This window comes from Aphidius gifuensis, linkage group LG3, assembly GCF_014905175.1.
Source record: "Aphidius gifuensis isolate YNYX2018 linkage group LG3, ASM1490517v1, whole genome shotgun sequence".
In the NCBI taxonomy this organism is placed as follows: Eukaryota; Metazoa; Arthropoda; class Insecta; order Hymenoptera; family Braconidae; genus Aphidius; species Aphidius gifuensis.
Genome location: NC_057790.1, coordinates 6,800,614 through 6,819,578, shown reverse-complemented (window position 1 = coordinate 6,819,578; position 18,965 = coordinate 6,800,614). Strand labels below are relative to the sequence as shown.

Genomic DNA, 18,965 nt, shown 5'->3' with positions numbered 1-18,965 from the left:
AGATTTTCAAGCTATTGATCATAATTTCTTTCATCATAATTTGATATCTGTATTTTAGTATTTCCACTTGTGCACAAATTGTCATTATCATCACAATATAAAGAGCATAAAAACACACAGAAATCATTACCAAATTTGTCACCACTGCAACGTGGAAAATTAATAGTACCTTGTAAATAAATGGATTCCATATTTCATAAGAAATACCAATACTAAATATTGGTACAGGTAAACGAGCAGAGTTTATTTTTTCACAAAAATACAAAAACACAGCAAAAGAGCTGTACGTTGTATAAATGATTACAATTAACCTGTGGAATTATTTGTAATGATTAAAAAAAAATATTCTAAAAAATAATAAAAATTAATTACTTATCAAACTCTTACCTTGAAATACGTTTAAATTTGCTTTTAATTTTTTCTTCACTATGATTTCTCGTTGTAAACACTCCACTATTAGCAATTTTTTCAATTTTTATTATTAAATTTTGATGCTTGAATATTTTTATACACTGAGCAAATCCTGCAAATGCACCTATTCCTTTTGTCAAGTCCAAAATGTTTCTTTCTTTCGTAAATAAAAAAGCTGAAAATTGTGACACGACAAATAAAAATTGCATGACAGTAATAATTATACGATAAATTTCGTATAATTTTAATTTACAACAGCTTTTTGTTTGAGGTCTCCAAGCTCCAAATATTTTTAAAATTATTATAGTAACACGTGGATACATCATATCAGTATCAATATCACAAACTAAATATCACTTTTTTTTACCTCAGGCATTACTTTTGTGATTACATTGACATTTTATAGCTTGGTATATCAATACTTTTTGAGCTGATATTCATAATTAAACAAATAATCTACTTGAATGTTAAATATTAATATTTTGAATTAAATTTCTATTGAAAGTCTTGAGTTTCGAAAAAAACAAATAGTAAAAAAAAAAACATTAAGGAAATTTGGAAACGAAATTTAATTAAATATTTATAATTTTGTATTTCTTTTTGTCTTTTTATGTTGAAATATTTAATCAACCCCATTATTAAGTCTTATTTAATCTATAAAAATATTTCTAACTGATTAATAACTAATCGCTTTGTTGAACTCGAGTTCAATGACTGCATATTTTTCCGAGTCGATAACTTCCAAGTATAATTTAAATAAAAAATTCAAACATTATTAATAAGTAATTATATTTTTTTGGTAAATAAATATCTTCAAATTTAGGGAACATTATTAACTAAACTTGAATAACATTTTTTTATAATTTTTTATAATAACGAGCACATTGGCGCGCTACGCGCGCCTGTATCCATAATTTCTAAAGTGTTTATTGTTTATTATTGTTATAAACAAATGCATCAGTAGAAATCCACGAAAAATAATATTTTACTTTTTCAAAATGTCCTTTATTCAATGGATATTTTAGAAATACTGTGCAACAAATATTTATTGTGAAAAAAAAATATTGAAAATAAAAAGACCTGCAGTGAAAAATTATGAAGTTAAAATTTTTTAAAAGTTTAAACAATTTTTTTTACAATAAATATTTGTTGCACAGTATTTCTGAAATATCCGTTAATTAAAAGACATCTTAAAGAAGTAAAATATATTTTTTTGTGAATTTCTACTGATTGTGAGTTTTAAAATTGAAAAAATAAATAATAGCTTAGAAAAAAATTATGGCTATTTAAATGCAGTTTTTTGATAATAATTTTTTATATTTTTTTTAATAAAAAATTCATAAAGAAAATAAAGAACAAATTAATATATTTTTTTAGTAAATTTCTATAATATTTTGACACAAATTAAATACGTCAAATGTATAAATATAATATAATTTGAAAAAAAAAAAATTATTGTTTTTACAGTGAAAGAAAATTATGACATTGACATGAGGATTTTTATTTCGATAAAAATACAAATGGTAAAATATCAGTATGACTTGTTTCAAATTTAAAAAAAAAAAAAATAGAAAAAATTATTTTTAGAACACAAGAAAAATATCATTTAAACAAAAATAATTTTATTATTTTTCAATTACTCATTTTGTATAAATAAAAACAAAAAAATTATAAAAAATATATTAAAAATAATTTCGAATATTAAAAGAAATTTATTTTCTATTAAATTTTCTCATTATTATTTTTTTTTTTGTCATTTTTTATTTTTATCTATTTATTTTTAAACAAACTCTGAAAACTCATTAAAATTATTTTTCAAAAGCCAAATATATCCAAAGAATTCAAAACAAAAAAAAAAAAAAAAAATATTTTTAATTGCTTAACTCTTGCAAATTACAATTCTCATGTTTTGTCTATACATTCTGTATTTTCCCCATTAATATAATTTTTTTTTTCAAATGATGTATTCCCTTTGAGCCCATCAACATGTCAAATAACTTATTTTGTTTTAAGCATGTGTTAATTTACCTCCTATTTCCATGACAAAAATAACCAGCTTCTACTTTAAAAAAATATTAATAACATAGATGTTATTAAACGAAATAATTTTCCGATAATTTCGATAAGTATTATCTTATCAAAAGTATATAGATTAGCGTTGTATTTCATCGATTTAGCTACGATTGTAATAACAAGTTAGTCAACCGTGTTCATACAAGCATAAAAAGCTAAATCCTTGAATTTTTTTTCCATCATATTGCCTTGTTTTAAATAATACTCAATTCGTTATTTTATTTTCCAAAAAAATCACATGAAAATAGTAAAGATCGTTGTTGTTTTTGTCAATAAAATTTATATTATTATTTTTAATTTAACAAATCAACAAATGTCAGTGAATTGATGCATTTATCTAAAATCATTACATGAATTTTTTATTATTCAGTTATTAGTATGTACTCAATGTACAGATAATTTACTTTCCCATTCAAACTTAAGAGACATGTGACGATGTTAATTTTAAATGTGTATACGTGAGTCTTGTTTGTAAGTAGTAACTATCTTAAAGCTACATAATACTTTGTCGGTGATTTTAGTTTGTTGGCTGGAATGATCACGACATGGTGAAGGTTTATAAAATTTTTCACAGGCCACACGATTTTGACCTGGCTTTTTTATGTCCAATTTACGCAGTTTTTAAAAATTATTTAAACTCAAAAAAAAATATATATATATATTCTATTTTTAACTTTACAATATCGTGAGAATCATTTACTATTTATAATTTTAAATTTAAGGTAAAAATTATTATTATTATGTACGTGAATTTGTGCATTTTATATAATTTTTTTTGTATTTTTTTTTTGTGAAAATTTAAATGATTGATGCTAATATAATTGCATAAAAGAGCGTGAAATTTTTTGTTAAAAAATATTATTTATTTTGATTTAAAATTTAAATTAAATTATTTATTTTTTTCAAATGATAATTTTTGAGTGATAGCTGAGGGAGAAATTATTATCGTCAGACCAGAAATCCGGTATACGAAATTAGACACTCTGTGTGACATTTACCCTGAAAAAAAAAAAATACCCATGGGCGTTAAAATTTTTTTAAAAATATTAATGTATTATATGAGTTTCATTATTTATCTTTTTATTTTTTTCTTCATTTTTTTTTTCATGACACCCTTGTATGACATACTGTAACCAATTAAAAATCATTTGCCTAAAAAAAGAAAAAATTTAAGAATTTTAATTGTCTAATAACTAATTAAATTATTTTTATTTTTAATACATTAATGTGCTAATATTATTTATTAAATTGTTATGATATTTTTTGTTGCAGTTTTACAAATGATGAATTTTTAAATAAGGAAGCTGAAAAAATATCCTGACGAAATGGCACTGACCGTATCCTCACCCCGTATTTTCAACGGAAACGGTAGGCAACCGTTACAAATTCAATTCTATAAAATCTAATACTTTTTTTTTTTTTTCTATTATAAATATTGCTAATTTACCCACACAGTTTTACACAAGACACACCTGTTTTTTAACTCGCTCTAAACATGTTACAAATATATCATTAAAATTACAAAAAAAATTCATTTGTTAAATATGCCAAAAGAAATGATAAAAAAATTATTTAATTATAAACTAAGTGATGATAAATTTATGAATTTAAACAAACAAAATTTTATTGCTAAAAATAATAGTAATAAAAATTAAATAAAATATCAAAAGCGGTGCAAAAAAGGCTCTTAATCTGGCAGGCGTAACGACTTGCAAATAATATGCAAGCATGATGATGATGATGATGATACTTGCATGAAAATGACAAATAAATTTTCTTGGTAAAATTATTATAAACTTAAGCTGGATACAAGCCAATTATATTTATTATCATCATCATGAAATTGGTCATTAACCTCGCGTGAAAACATGAAAATTTATATCACTAAAATTCTAAAAACCACATGTATATAGACAAATATAAAATATATAAAATTTATGTTTGCAAATATAAGATATCATGTCACAAATAGTGCCAGACATTGAGCCAACAAGAAACTTATAATTCAACATATATACTAAATAAAAAATTGTTAAATTAATTGGCAATATTTTAAAAACATTTGTCGGTTTAGTTGACAGAAGAATAGAACATGTGAATTAACATCTTTATCTTATGTTTTAATGGGGCCAACCAATCGTCCATTAAGTCAAAAGATACATGTTTATGATAACAAACACTATATTACCTTTTTCAATCGATTCCAAGTTTTTTTTTTTTTTTTTCATCATGATTTAACAATGAAGCAAGAATTTTTCATTCTTGCATTTTATATTTTTCTTTATTTTACATTTTTTATTTCAGACTTTTAGCAAATATTTTTTACACAATTTAAAATGAATTAAATTTTTTTTATTTTTTTTTAATTTGTACTACAGTGGGAAAACAAATTTACAATTCTGGATCTGGTACAACACCAACTGGCTCAAAATGTAACTGTTGTCCTTATGGTTATCATATTGATTTGGATTTTGTTGAATATTGTGAAGCTGTTGCTGCTGATAGTGCTGGTGATAAATCAACAATTGAAAGACGTAAAAAACGTGAACGACGTAGACAATGTCAATCAATGGAAATTTTACTTGGCTTGGTAAGAAACAAAATATTAAAAATTAATTTAATCTATTATCTCATTAAGGGATTTCGTTGATTTTTTTCCGAATATGAAAATGATTTGAAATTTATACAGTAGATTCTTGAAATACTAATACATTTTATGTAATTTTTTGGTAATTGTTTGAAAGCTCGTTATTTTTTTATTAATTTTCAAAGTTGACAACTTTTAACATGGGCTCTTATGGAGAATGCGAGTTTTTGTCAAAAAAAAGTCCATTAAAATACCAATATCTCTAATCGACAATATGACATCGTGAAAAAAAACTATCGGGTTATAAAATGAGACAAAATAAAACGTATGGAAAAAAAATAAAAGAGATTTGGAGCTTAGTTTTTTTACAATTAATAATTAAAGTATGAAAAAATTGATTTTTATGAGGAATTATCGAAAAATCACTAGAGACCTCTTGCGGATGACTTTTAGAAACACAATATTTCTATGAGTGCGAAAAAGACAAAAAACAGAGGAAACAGATGTTGTCTCACTCTTTGTTTTAAAAAATCAACGAAACCCCTTAATACAGGTTTTATGATTTATCATTAAGACTATGTACTAATAAAGACATGGATTTTTATATTAAGATGTATTTGAATTTTGAATGAAAAAAAAAGGTAATAGTAGTTTTATTATTTTAAATACAATTGAAATATTTAAAAATAAAAATAATGATTGAAAAGTGTTATGTCTATATAAGAGTTATATATACTTTCAGACTTTTCAAACACAATATTTCTATGAGTGCGAAAAAGACAAAAAAAATGTTGTCTCACTCTTAGTATTAAAAAATCATGAAAACCTTTTAATTCAATTAATTAAAATATAAATTACAATTTTTCAGGTTGATCCACTATCTGATTTTGAACATGAACTATCAGAAGTATCTCAAGATAAATTTTCACATGAAAATAGAGTAATGACTCTACCAAGACCTGGTCAAAATAACAAATCAAATTATGATAATTATAATCAACACTCAGCAGCACTGGATTTAAGTGATGTTGTTGGTGATTTTGAAGCTACCCTAAAACGTCTATCAAAGCCAAAAAAAATTAATGAATCAAAATTACAGCCAGAAAATTTTACAGGTTTGTAAAAAAAAAAAATTTTTTATTATTTTTAAATATATATCTTGATGATTGAAATTATATATTTAATAAATAAAAATAGAATAAGGTAATTAATTAATCGTCATACAAGGTGATACGTTTAGTTAAAAGTAATACGAACGATTAAATCCCAATGTGGAAATAATAAATAGCTATGATTTCATGCACATGTTAGTTAATCACTCTAATTACTACTTCACCTTCTTTTTCATCTCAACCGCAAGATTTTATTCAACTTATTTCATTGAAAATAATATCATCGTAATTATAAAAATATTTTATTTTTATTCTACTGTTTATGGTAAATTAAAAATTATTAAAACTTGGACAAATGACGTATTTTATTCTAGTTAAATTATTTATATTTAAAAAAAAAAAAAATTTTAACTTTTATTTATTTTATAATTTAACGAGTAAAAAAAGTCAACAAATTTTATGGATTTATTTTTTATTATTTTCTTTACACTATGTGAAAAATATTTAAAAAATAAAAAAAAATTATTTGCGGGAAAATCTCACGCGTTTGAAAAATAAAATAATAAAAATTTAACAAATATACAGGTAGAGATAATGGAAACGGTATTGTCTTTTGTATTGTGTATTTTTTTTAAATATTTTAATTTTATTTCTCGCGGTTTAACCTGTCAACATCTGTACTAAATAACAAATAAAAAATGTGATTCATTCGAGATCAAATCTTTCACATAGCAATATTTTTTTTCCATTATTTCGCAACTCTCACTGTTGAACTAGTTTTATCTATATTATTAAAAAAAAATACAAACATTCTTTACAAATTTTTTAAAATATATTTTTATAAATTTAATATTTCTAAATTGCCATTTAAAAAATCTCAAAAATCCAAAGATTTAAATCCAAAAAAATACAGAGTTTATTTCAAAAATCTTCTGTAAAAAAAAGTCCTTTTTCATGAAAAAAAATAATACAAAACAAAAAATCCATACGCTAAAAAATGCACCGCCATTATTTGCAATAAAAAAAAAATTCATCAGTTGATTTTAATCATAACAAAAATTATTATTCCACGTAGGGTATAAATTAAAGTTAAAATAAAAAAAAAAAAAATAATAAAACCTCTACAAGATAAATCAACTCACTTGTAATCTAGATAGATTAGCATCTCGTTACTCTTCTTCCTGTCTTACAATATATACAGTGCATATATACACTTGTCTTATAATTTAAAATGAATTTTTTTAAATCGAGGGATGATGACTTAACGATGAGGGATAAAAATATAAGCTGGTTTTTAACTGAAAAGTTCAGCAAAGTCCGTAGACCATAATCATCGGTGCGTATAGCTGGAACCACCTGTTTCCGTTACCTCACAATTTAAATATATAAAAAAAAAAAAAAAAAATATATAAAATACATGTGTCGATAATAATATTCTTGTTTGTTAATATTAAAACCTGTATATCATCGAAATTCAATTGACTAAAATATTTGCAAAATTTCATTTACGTTGATCATAAATTATAAAAATAATAAATTTTAATAGACAACTGTTATTTACTCCGTTAACATAATAATAATTATTATTATTTTTAGTTTTTATTACCGCTATTTGTTTATTAAAACTTGGTTTATTTTTTTTTTTTTTTTCAAATATGAATTGGATTATTTTTTTTTTAATTAATCTTCACCGTTGAAACTTGGAAAGTCATCGTGTGCTTCGATGAGCATCGATTGTTTTGAATTCAATTACTACTGGCTTTCTTAAATTTTATAAGTTTATAATTTTCAGTATTATTACAAATAAATTATGGATGAATTGGTGATTTAATTGGAGCTATTATATTGAAGCCATTCAATCAAAATGAATAGAAATTTTTATTTGTTTTTTGAGTGTATATGTTGTTGATGAGACAATAACTATTCGAAATTTTTTGCTTTTAAAATTAATATATATACTGTTTTAAAATCACCAATAAAATTATGATAATTTTGTTTTCTTTTTTTAAATATACCGTTATTGTTTGTCGCCCGTAGATTAATACAATTCGTCATAATGTGTAATTATGAGGGAAACGCAAAAAAAAAAAATATAATTATTCGTCACGGGAAACGATTACTGTGACCTTTAAATAATAAAATAGAATATCAATTTTTTTACACGATTAATATACTCTTAAAATACACTAATTAATGAAATTTAATTTTTCATTTTATTCAAATTTTATAGTATGGAATTAATTTAAAAACCAGCTGACGAAAAAATATTTTAGAAAATTTTTTACAAATTTTTATTTAAAAAATTGAGTAAACATATTAATTTTAAAATGAAAAATATATTTTTGTAAATAGTTTTACGTACGTCATGTTGATTTATTGATACGTCATGTTGATCGATTAAATATAAATAAATAAAAAAACAAATAAACAAACAAACAATAATTTTATTCAAAAAATACTCAAAACATTTTGATTTTTTCTTTGTTAATATTTGAATATTCTTTTCAACAAAGCACGTAATAATTACTATTTATTTATTTATAAATTATTAAACTAAATTATTAATAAACATCTGTTTTAATAATTCTAATCGAGATCGATTATAGTAGCAACCTTGCAACGACCAGTCTTCACATATGGCCTGTTCTCCATGCACCTGTTGACCGACCGTTTTTCTACACAACTGTTACACCTTAAAAATTCTCAAATAATTAAAAAAAAAAAATTCTATCATAAAGTACACAATACAATAAACAAAAAACATTAAACAATATTACCAACAAAAAAAAAACAACGACTTCAATTAAATATTAAAAAAAAAAAAGGAAAAAAATGATCCAGATTTTTCGTTGGAATTATTTATCAATTTTTTTTTTTTTATATAACAATTGATAACTCATATTAAATACAAATATAATATTTTTTTATTTTCTTTTGTTTTTTAAACAAATCAATCATCTGAAGTTGTTTACTACAATTTATTATTATTATTATTAACTAAATAAAAGACAGATTAAAATTGACATTTTTATATAAATAAAAAATCCCATTATTTCATCATTTTAAATTAATAAAAAATTATTATAAATAATAATAATTAATAATTAATAATATTTTGTGATAATATAGTAGTGATATATTAAATTGCCCCTTCTATATTTTATATCTCGATTGCGTTATATAGTGGCTTCTTCGTGGGTCTGATCTCTTTCGTGTTGACGATGAATAACAGTCAAACACGGTCTGGCAACGACAAAACAACTCGTACTATTTTCATATAAAATTTAAACGAATTTAATACGAACGACTTAAATAACAATAAACCATTTAAATACAAGTATTATTAATAATTAATGGAGAAAAATTACAAATGAAACAACATAATTTTATGTAACGAAAAATTTTAATTGTGATAAAAACGAGTTTCAAGTTTTGATGATAATAACCATCTGACTGATATCAAGTATTCAGTTATAATATTATCTAAAAAATAATTAAGTGTATTTTTGATGATATACATATATTTTTTTTTAAAATTAACATAGTGAAAGTTATTTGTGAATTTTTATAAAATTAGATTCGCGAGTTTTTAAATATGTCGTGAATTTTTTTTTTTCTCTTTCGATTCAATTTTATTTTTTATTTATAGACTCTTTTGTCTCAAAACTGTTATAAGTACTTTTTAAATAATAATAATTATTAAATTTTATTAATAAAAATAAGTTTTTTTTATTTAATTTTTTTTTTTTATATTTGAGTTAATTTAAAGTTAAAAATAAGTGTTGAAATCAACAAAGAAATTTACGCGCCAATTGACATTAGTGTTTGAAAAATAAGAAAAAAAAATATAATAAGATAAAATTAATTAACTTAATGTTAATTGTCACAAGATTAATAAATTATTTATTGATATAATAATAGTTTTAATATGGGAATTAAAAATTTTCTTATGAAGCGTTTACTTCCATCAAGAAAAATAAAGAAAAAACACTGTAAGTTTTGTTATTTAGTTTTCGAATTATTGTTTAAATAATTATAACATTATAACTTGAATATTATTTGAGTTTGTTAATAAATAACGTAATAAGATGATGATAAGAATAATCATGTTGTAGATAAAAAATAGACGCATGAGTTTGACATTCAAAAATAAATAAAAGAAAAGGAAAAAAAAAATAACAAGTTGACAGTAAATAAATAATCATCAGACCTGTCTTATCAATTTAATATATTTCAAAAAAATTTAAATTGTTTACTTAATTAAAAATTAAACATTACAACTGATATTTTTACATTATTTTTAAATAAAAATACAACTGTTTTTTTCTTGTAATTTCAGTGTAAAAGGATTTTTTTTTTTTAAAATTATTAATTCGAAATTTTTTGTATATGTAATATTGACAACGTGTTATTGTAAAATTAAATGTTACATTGGTCTTGATGATGGAAAACAGGATGGTGTTAAATCCATAGATACTTATTTTGTAATGTACGTGTCTTTGATGATGACACGTACGAGGTGATGATTGACTCTTAGTATTCCAATCTCGTCAATTACAGGGGGGAAAAATTTAACTACAAAAATACTTGTTCATTTCATCTCCGGTCAAGAATAATTTTTTATTAATTTATTCACTAATCATATGAATTATAAATTAAATATTACTACAAAAATTATTTAAACATAAAAAATCCGCAATTAAAAAATGAAAACTGCTCTTTTTAAAAATAAACGAAAAATCTATTTTTTAATAATTTATTTATAAAAAATATTTGTTTAATTGTTGGAACAATATTTATATGATAAATTATACTTTTTTTTATTTACTTTTATTATTAAAAATGAATTAATATATTTTTCAATTCACGCGATGAGAAATTATAAATAAATTAAAACGACTTTCTCGAATCGAAATTTTTTTAATTTTCTTTTTTTCTCTCTGTTTCTAATTTTTCTCTCAAAGAAATATTTCGAATATTTTATATTTCGATAATTTTTATTACTCAGTTAAACATGAAAATACATTAAATAAAAATAATATTTTTTTAAAAATTATATGTACACATTGTCGTGCAGAAAAATTTTATTTGCTCATGCAACATTTTACTGATTTGTTTGTTGATTATTAATTTAAAAAATATAATAATTACGTAAAAGTATTGTCTCATATTGCAAACAATTTCCATGAATAAAAATAATAATTTATTTTCATAATATTTCGTGTTCTATTAATTAACAATATTTACTATTTCTTTGTTAGATGGAACACACACGACAAGTCCAATACAAATTCCAGCTCATGGAGACATATCCACTGACTTTGACAGTGCAAGTATTGCAAGTGGAAATTCAAATCTCAGTACTGGTACTCTTCATGTATGTAAAAAAAAAATACCTGACCATTGGCCAACAATTACAGCATATTTTTATAATGAAAAAAATTTTTTTTACAGAATATTAGAGACCAAATGGCAGCATCATTAGAACGAATGCGTGAACTTGAAGAACAAGTTAAAGCAATTCCAATGCTGCAGGTAAAATAAACTTGTCTTATTTTTCATTGACGGTATAATTTTTTTTTTTTAAATTATAGTAATTAATGTTTAATTAAAAATATCCAGGTTCAAGTATCAGTATTGAAAGAAGAAAAAAGAATTTTGCAAAGACTCGTTGAAGGTTTCAATAGAACACGATTAAATGACGAAATAAATTATCGTTTTCATAATAATCAATCAAACAATGATAAAGCAACAATTAAAAGTCCATGTGAAACAAGAGATATGGGTGTTATGTGTGAAGTAGCAACAAGGGATGTTGGTATATCTCATCAACAGGTAATTAAAACTAAAAAAAAAACTTTTTTAAATTTATTACGTGTCAACAAATGCACTCTTTAAATACACGCTCTATTTAAAGACTTTCTAACTTTCTGAACTGAAAAAAAAACATGTGTTAATTATTACATTGTAAGAAACAAATTGCAAAAAAAAAAAATTTATATTATTTAATTTTATTGTTTAAGGTGGGAACACGTGATGTTGGTATGGTTACAAGTACACCAATAAATAAAAATATTGATTTAACAATTTTAAATATAGACGAAAATAATTTAAATAAAAATAAAAAAAAAACATGTAATAATTTAAGTACAAAATTTGCAACAATAAATGACATGTCAAGTTTATCAATATTATCAAAAGAAATACCAAAAATTGATTTAAAAATTGGTCCAATGAGAGTTGATAATATATGGCCAAATAAATGTAATTCAAAAGATTTTTCAACAAATACAGATTCACCATTAATTAAAAAACAAATTTTATCACGTAGTGATTATTTATTTGAAGAAATATTACCAACAATTGATATTAAAAAATTAAATACACGTAATTTTGGTACAACAACTGATTTAAAATTAAACGATATTAAAACAAATGATGATATTGAAAATCATATTAAATTATACAAAAATAATAATGTAATAATTAAAAAAAATTCATCAATTAAATCTACACAATGTGATAATGATGAATTTATAAAAAAAATAAAAATGAAAAATAAAGAAATACAAGTTACTGAACCATTTAAAATGCGTACAAATGTTGGAATAACAGTTAAACCAAGAACATGTGAAATTGGTACTGATGTTATAACCCCACCAGGTACAAGAACAATTGGAATTGGTCCAGATCCAGTACAATCAATACAATCAATATCACTTAATTCAATGAATTTACGTAGTCATTCATTTAATTATGGTGATAAAAATATTGTTAAAAAAAAAACAATGAAATCAATTGGTATTGGTGTTGATAATTTAATTAAAACAAATATTAAAAGTACTGATACATCCGATTTATTACCTAAAAAACGTGAATTTGGTACATCACCAATGAAAAAAAAATACATTGATGTATCAGTTGGTGATTCATTAAAATCACATATTGAAATATCATGTGCTGCAAATTATTGTGATAATTGTAAAGAAACAATTAAATCAATTGCAAAACAATTAGATAATAATAATTGTTTTAATTATATTGATAATACAAATAAAAAATTAATAAATGATGAAGAAAAAATTAATGATGTACAAAATACAAGTCAAATAATAACATCAAAAATACCAAGACCATCAAATATATTATTAAATAATTTACAAGATGTTAGAAAACAATTTAAACGACAAGATACATATACTAAAATTCCAACTGGTATTATTCGTTATGATGCTGATAATAAAGATACATACAATTCAAATAACAAGTAAGTATTTTATTTTTTGTTTATGCGAGGGGTTGAATGAGCTTGGATTGAGGGGGTAAAAACTATTGCGCAAATGTAACAGCTGCAAATATTAACGTGTACATTCATCCCTTTTTTGTTTGTTATTATTATTATAAATTTCGTTGACAACAAAATAAACTCAGTGGAATTATCAAGCAAGGGCGCTTGCGTTGAAAAGAAATAATATATTTATTTTAGTTGTAACTTTTCATGAAGCAATAATTATTTTTTGTTATTAATTATTAAATAATAATTATGTTTTTATTGTTAATAAAAAGCTGTTTATTTTAAAAGTTAATATAATATATAAATTTATAAATCATTGAATATGATCAGTGTTTAGTTTGGTTTGTATTTTTTTTTTTTTTTTTGTTGGTAAATCTGTGACGTATTAAAATCAATGCTTCAACAGCAACAATTAAACCATCTTGGTAAAAAAAATGAAATCATCAAAATTAATAATAACGGGTAAATTTATTATAATAATTTTTTGTTAATATATTATAATAAAGCTAATTTTATTTTTAGACATCAACAACAGACAGAAACAACAGAAGAAATACATGTTGAAAAAAAAGAATCTAAAAATATATCAACAACAGAACATAAAATAATGTTAAATGATGAAAAAAAATCTCAACCAGAAACATCATTTGAGCCAATACGTGATAAATTACGTATTAAAAATGAACCAACAAAAGAAATGCGTGCAGCAATTAAAGTATTAAATGATAATCTTAAAAAATCACCAAATAAAAATATATCAAATCAAACTAAAAATGCAATAAATGTTATACAACAAGAATGGTTTAAAATATCAAGTACAGCAACAGCAAATCCTCATGATGTTGAAGATTATTTAGATTGTTTTGAGGAGTATTCAAATTATTTACTTGAACATATTGTAAATATGTCTGATACAAGTGGTAATACAGCAATGCATTATGCTGTATCACATGGTAATTTTGATGTTGTATCAATATTATTAGATTCAAAAGTATGTGATATTAATAAAGCAAATATTGCTGGTTATACTGCTGTTATGTTGGCAGCACTGGCTGAAGTTAAAAATTCAACTCATTCATCAGTTGCAAATAGATTATTTCAAATGGCTGATGTTAATATAAGAGCAAAATTGGTATGTCTTTTAATTTTTTATATTTAATAATTTATAATTGATCTTGAATTTATTTTGTTTTGTTTGTAGCATGGACAAACTGCATTGATGTTAGCAGTATCACATGGTCGTAAAGATATGACAAAATTATTGTTAGATGCTGGTGCTGCTATTAATATACAAGATGAAGATGGTAGTACAGCATTAATGTGTGCTGCTGAACATGGACATGTTGATATTGTACGTCTTTTATTAGCTCATACTGATTGTGATTCATCAATTGTTGATATTGATGGTAGTTCAGCATTAAAAATTGCACTTGAAGCTGGTAATCGTGATATTGGAATACTTTTATATGCTCATGAACATGTTAATAGAGGTACTAGTCCATTTTCATCAATGAGACGAAGTAGCAGAAGAGGATCAAAACCTACAACACCAACTGGACCATCACCATCAGCACCAGCTAGTCCAGCACCTGCACGAAGATTTCATTCATCTAATGCATCACTTAATATTTCTAAATATCCAGGAAAGTAAGAAACAATAATACTTTCTTTTTCAATGTTACTTAAATAATATTTTTTAACAATTGGCAGTGTTTATTTTTATATGTAAATTAATATTTATGAAAAATTATTTTAAATTGTATAAATTATTTTATTTTAAACTAATCATTTTATCAATTTTTGAAAAAATGAATATATTAGTTTATCAAGGTGCTGAAAATTTATTTATTTCTTTCTTTTTTTTTTTTTTTTTGTTAAATTATTAAATTTAGTATTTTTTTGAATAAAAAAAATTCTGGAATAATAGAAATTAAAAATTTTAAATTCATCTTCAGGTATAAAGTCTTCCAGAAATTAAATTTGAAAAAAAAAATTAGTAAATCTGATGATACATTGGTAAATATTGGAAATGAAAAAAAAAAAATTAAACATGAAAAAAAAAAAAAAAGAAATGAAAATATAAAATACACAAATAAAACAGAGCTCAAATTATAAAATTAATAGGCCTAAATGTTTTTAAAAAAAATTCAGGAGAACAAGTTATTTATATTTGTCAATTATTGTCATTTTACAGTGACTATTTTAACTAAAAAGAAAATGACAAGAAGCTAATGATAATAATTTAGAAGAACATTTTATTTGAAAAGAAAAATAAATATTAATTACTGAATGATTGATGTTGTGTATTGATATAATTATTGTATCACACGTGTTGTTAGACTGATTCTCATCATACATTTATTAAATCGTAAGATAATTTTTATGTACGTCTACTAAGTCATCAATGAAAGGAAAAAATATAAAACATAAATTACAAAATAAATTAATAGAGATTAGCTCATTTAAATGTAATACTTGTAACAAATGTTTTTCACTTATATAATGCTTCTTGTTTATTGTCAATAATTCAATAACGACGTGTTAATGTCAAAGAAATCAAAGTATGTTAAATAATATTGAAACTTGAACGAATGAAATATAAAATATCTTTTTTTTTTTTTGGTTTTTTTTCTATAAAAATTAGAGGGTTGTGAATATAGTTAATTAAGTTATTTTAAACCTCTTAATTTAAATATTAAATCATAAACAAAAATAATTATTTCTAATGTTATTTATAATTGATGAAAAATAATTAAGAAAAGTACGAGAGAAAAGGAATAAAAAAAAATGGAAAATATAAATTTATTGAAATGTTAATATAGAAATGTTTAGAAGTGTTTAGAAATTTCAATATCATAAAATAAAAATACGTTTTTTCATAATAATATGTGTTTTTTATTTAATTATACAACAGTTATATTTAAAATATATTCTTTTTCTTTTTTAAATTAAATACTTATTTTGGCATTAAAATTGCTGTCTTAGAGATTGTAAAGTATAATTAATTGTAAAGCAAAAAATTGATCATCAAACACATGGTACCACAAAAATTTAATATTAAGTAACGAAAATAATAATAATAAACTAATAATTGATAATAATAATATAAACGAAGAAGCTAAATAAAAATTTTCATCGCTCTTCTTCGCATTACTCCAAATTTCTCCGATTTACTCCTGCTGAAGTACAAATTCGAAAAAAAAACGGAGAAAATCGGAGAAATTATTGTCGTCAGGGTAAATTACAAAAAATTGATTTATTATTATTATTATTATTATTATTATTATTATAAAAATAATAATAATCCCACTGTAGGACGCGTCAATAAACAAATTAATATTAATTTTTTTGATTAATTGATAAAGTTGAATATCATAACTCTTCATATATAGACCTACTAAGAAACACGACAATTTTTCGATTAAATATTAAATTTCAAATCATTTGTATACATTACTCTCAATAGATTGCATCTGTTTTGTCAGAATTTTTTACGAAAATATTAAGAAAGGCATGGGTCTTTAGCTTCTTTTAATATATTAGTAGGTGAATGTATCAATTTTTGTTTGTTCATACTACAGTATTAACAAACAAAAATTTATACATTGACTCTGTTATCATAATACTAAAAACGTTTTATGTTATATAAAATGTCTATAATACTCGTAATTGTATCATTTCTTTCATTATTTTTTAATATAGAAATTTCTTTGGTCGTGGTGAAGCTTTTTAAAATTTCCGGATACGCCATCACTGTTGAATTTCTAGGAAAAAAAATAGCCATTACATGCAATAATAATAAAAATATAGAAAATATAAAGAATTTGAATTAAAAAAAAAAGCGAAATTTAGAAAAGTTTATTATTCATAAAGCTGATAATTATGAAATGTCAACTAAATATCGTTTAGAAACATGGAGTATATTGGAACTCATCTATTCAAGTTGGCGACATGCAAGATTATTATTAGATAAATACATAAAAACACATGGAGCAATTGAATTTGAAATATTAATTACATGAAACATAATTGTTATAGTGGTTAAAAAAAAAAATTTACCATTAAATGAAACTGTTATATTATTGGCTGGTGAATTTAGAAATGATAAATTATATGCTCGTGGATATACATAATTGTATAATTATACAACATATCGAGGATCATAATTCATCACCATTATCCTCAGTTAAAAAAATCTCATAAAAACCACGAGAAATGACCAAACACATCAAATGGGCATCTGATGTGTAGTTGGTTGTTTCTCGTGGTTTCTATAAGTTTTTTTTTTAGCTAGAGATCAAAAATAAAAGAGATATTTGAATTTTGATCTATATATACAGCTACATCTTCTAAGTTTACAAACTGGTTTAGATATGTATCAATCATATAATATACTCATGGATTCCAACAAATAAATGTTGGCTACCAGATTAAACATTGTAAAAATTTTCAAAATAACATTTATTCGTGACATCAACCCAAGTAAAAATATTTTAAAGTTCAGCTTTACAGAAAATGATAAAAATATGATGATTTTGCAAGCAATTTTATTAAATTTGAGTATATCAACTAAACGTGATTAGTTTATCTACTAAAATTTATTTATTATATAAAAAAATATAGTTTGATCATACACCAAATAAACCTAATAAAACCAATAAAAATATGGAGTAATTCGGAGGGAATCGCAGAAAAATGTAAACTGGAGAAGAATTGAAAATCTTCGGAGAAAAATTTTAACCAGGGATTTTTATAAAATCAGAAGGTTGTAAATAATAAATATAGCTAATTAAATTATTTAAACTTTATTTAATTTAACAAATTATCATAAACAAAAATAATTATTTCTAATGTCATTTATAATTGACGAAAAATAATTAAAGAAAATACAAGAGAGAAAAGCAATAAAAAAAAATGGAAAATATATAAATTTATTGAAATTATTTATAAAAATAATTAGAAATCATTCATTCAATATCATCAAATAAAAATACGTTTTTTTATAATATGTTTTTATTGAATTATTATTAACAATTATATATTTAAAAAATAATTTGTTTTTATTTATTTATTTTTTTTAAATTTAATACTTATTTTGGCATTAAAATTGTCATCGTCTCTACGATTTAAAAAAAAAATGTTTTTTTTAACTATAAAAAAGAAGTAAGTTATATAAAATAAAATAAAAAAGGCGTATCTTTAGCATTTGTATCTTATTAAAAATTTTTCTTTTGTAAATAAAAAATTGTTGTTTAAAAAAATTATTTTTTCTTTCCAAAAACGTTACAAATATTTTTGTTAGTACTTTATTTATGCAATCATTTATTTATTATTAAAAAATAAATAGCTAATAAAGTCAAAACCGCGTTAATAACGTTAAGAAATTTTTTAAAATTAAAACAATAAAAAGAAAAAAGCCTTATTTACTCGAAAAAAAAATTAATAAAATCGAAAAGATGTAAATATTTAAATTACGCGCCCTTTTGCT

General features: G+C 22.4%; 1 protein-coding gene across 2 annotated transcripts in view; it reads left to right on the top strand.

The window, feature by feature from the left end:
• The window catches only part of LOC122851764 (KN motif and ankyrin repeat domain-containing protein 2), a 29,289-nt gene extending 13,744 nt beyond the window's left edge, over positions 1-15,545 (top strand). Inside the window, exons 2-10 of one of the 2 annotated variants that reach the window (XM_044151218.1) lie at positions 3,757-3,852; positions 4,863-5,074; positions 5,940-6,186; positions 11,445-11,560; positions 11,638-11,718; positions 11,806-12,018; positions 12,207-13,450; positions 14,000-14,609; positions 14,679-15,545. In XM_044151218.1, the coding sequence (XP_044007153.1) occupies positions 3,810-3,852; positions 4,863-5,074; positions 5,940-6,186; positions 11,445-11,560; positions 11,638-11,718; positions 11,806-12,018; positions 12,207-13,450; positions 14,000-14,609; positions 14,679-15,128 (3,216 nt within the window). In that variant the 5' untranslated portion in view covers positions 3,757-3,809 and the 3' untranslated portion in view covers positions 15,129-15,545. Of the gene's footprint in view, positions 1-3,756; positions 3,853-4,862; positions 5,075-5,939; positions 6,187-9,321; positions 10,176-11,444; positions 11,561-11,637; positions 11,719-11,805; positions 12,019-12,206; positions 13,451-13,999; positions 14,610-14,678 lie in introns of those variants that run through there. The other variant, XM_044151220.1, reaches the window with a different exon arrangement.
• The last annotated feature ends 3,420 nt before the right edge of the window (positions 15,546-18,965 follow it).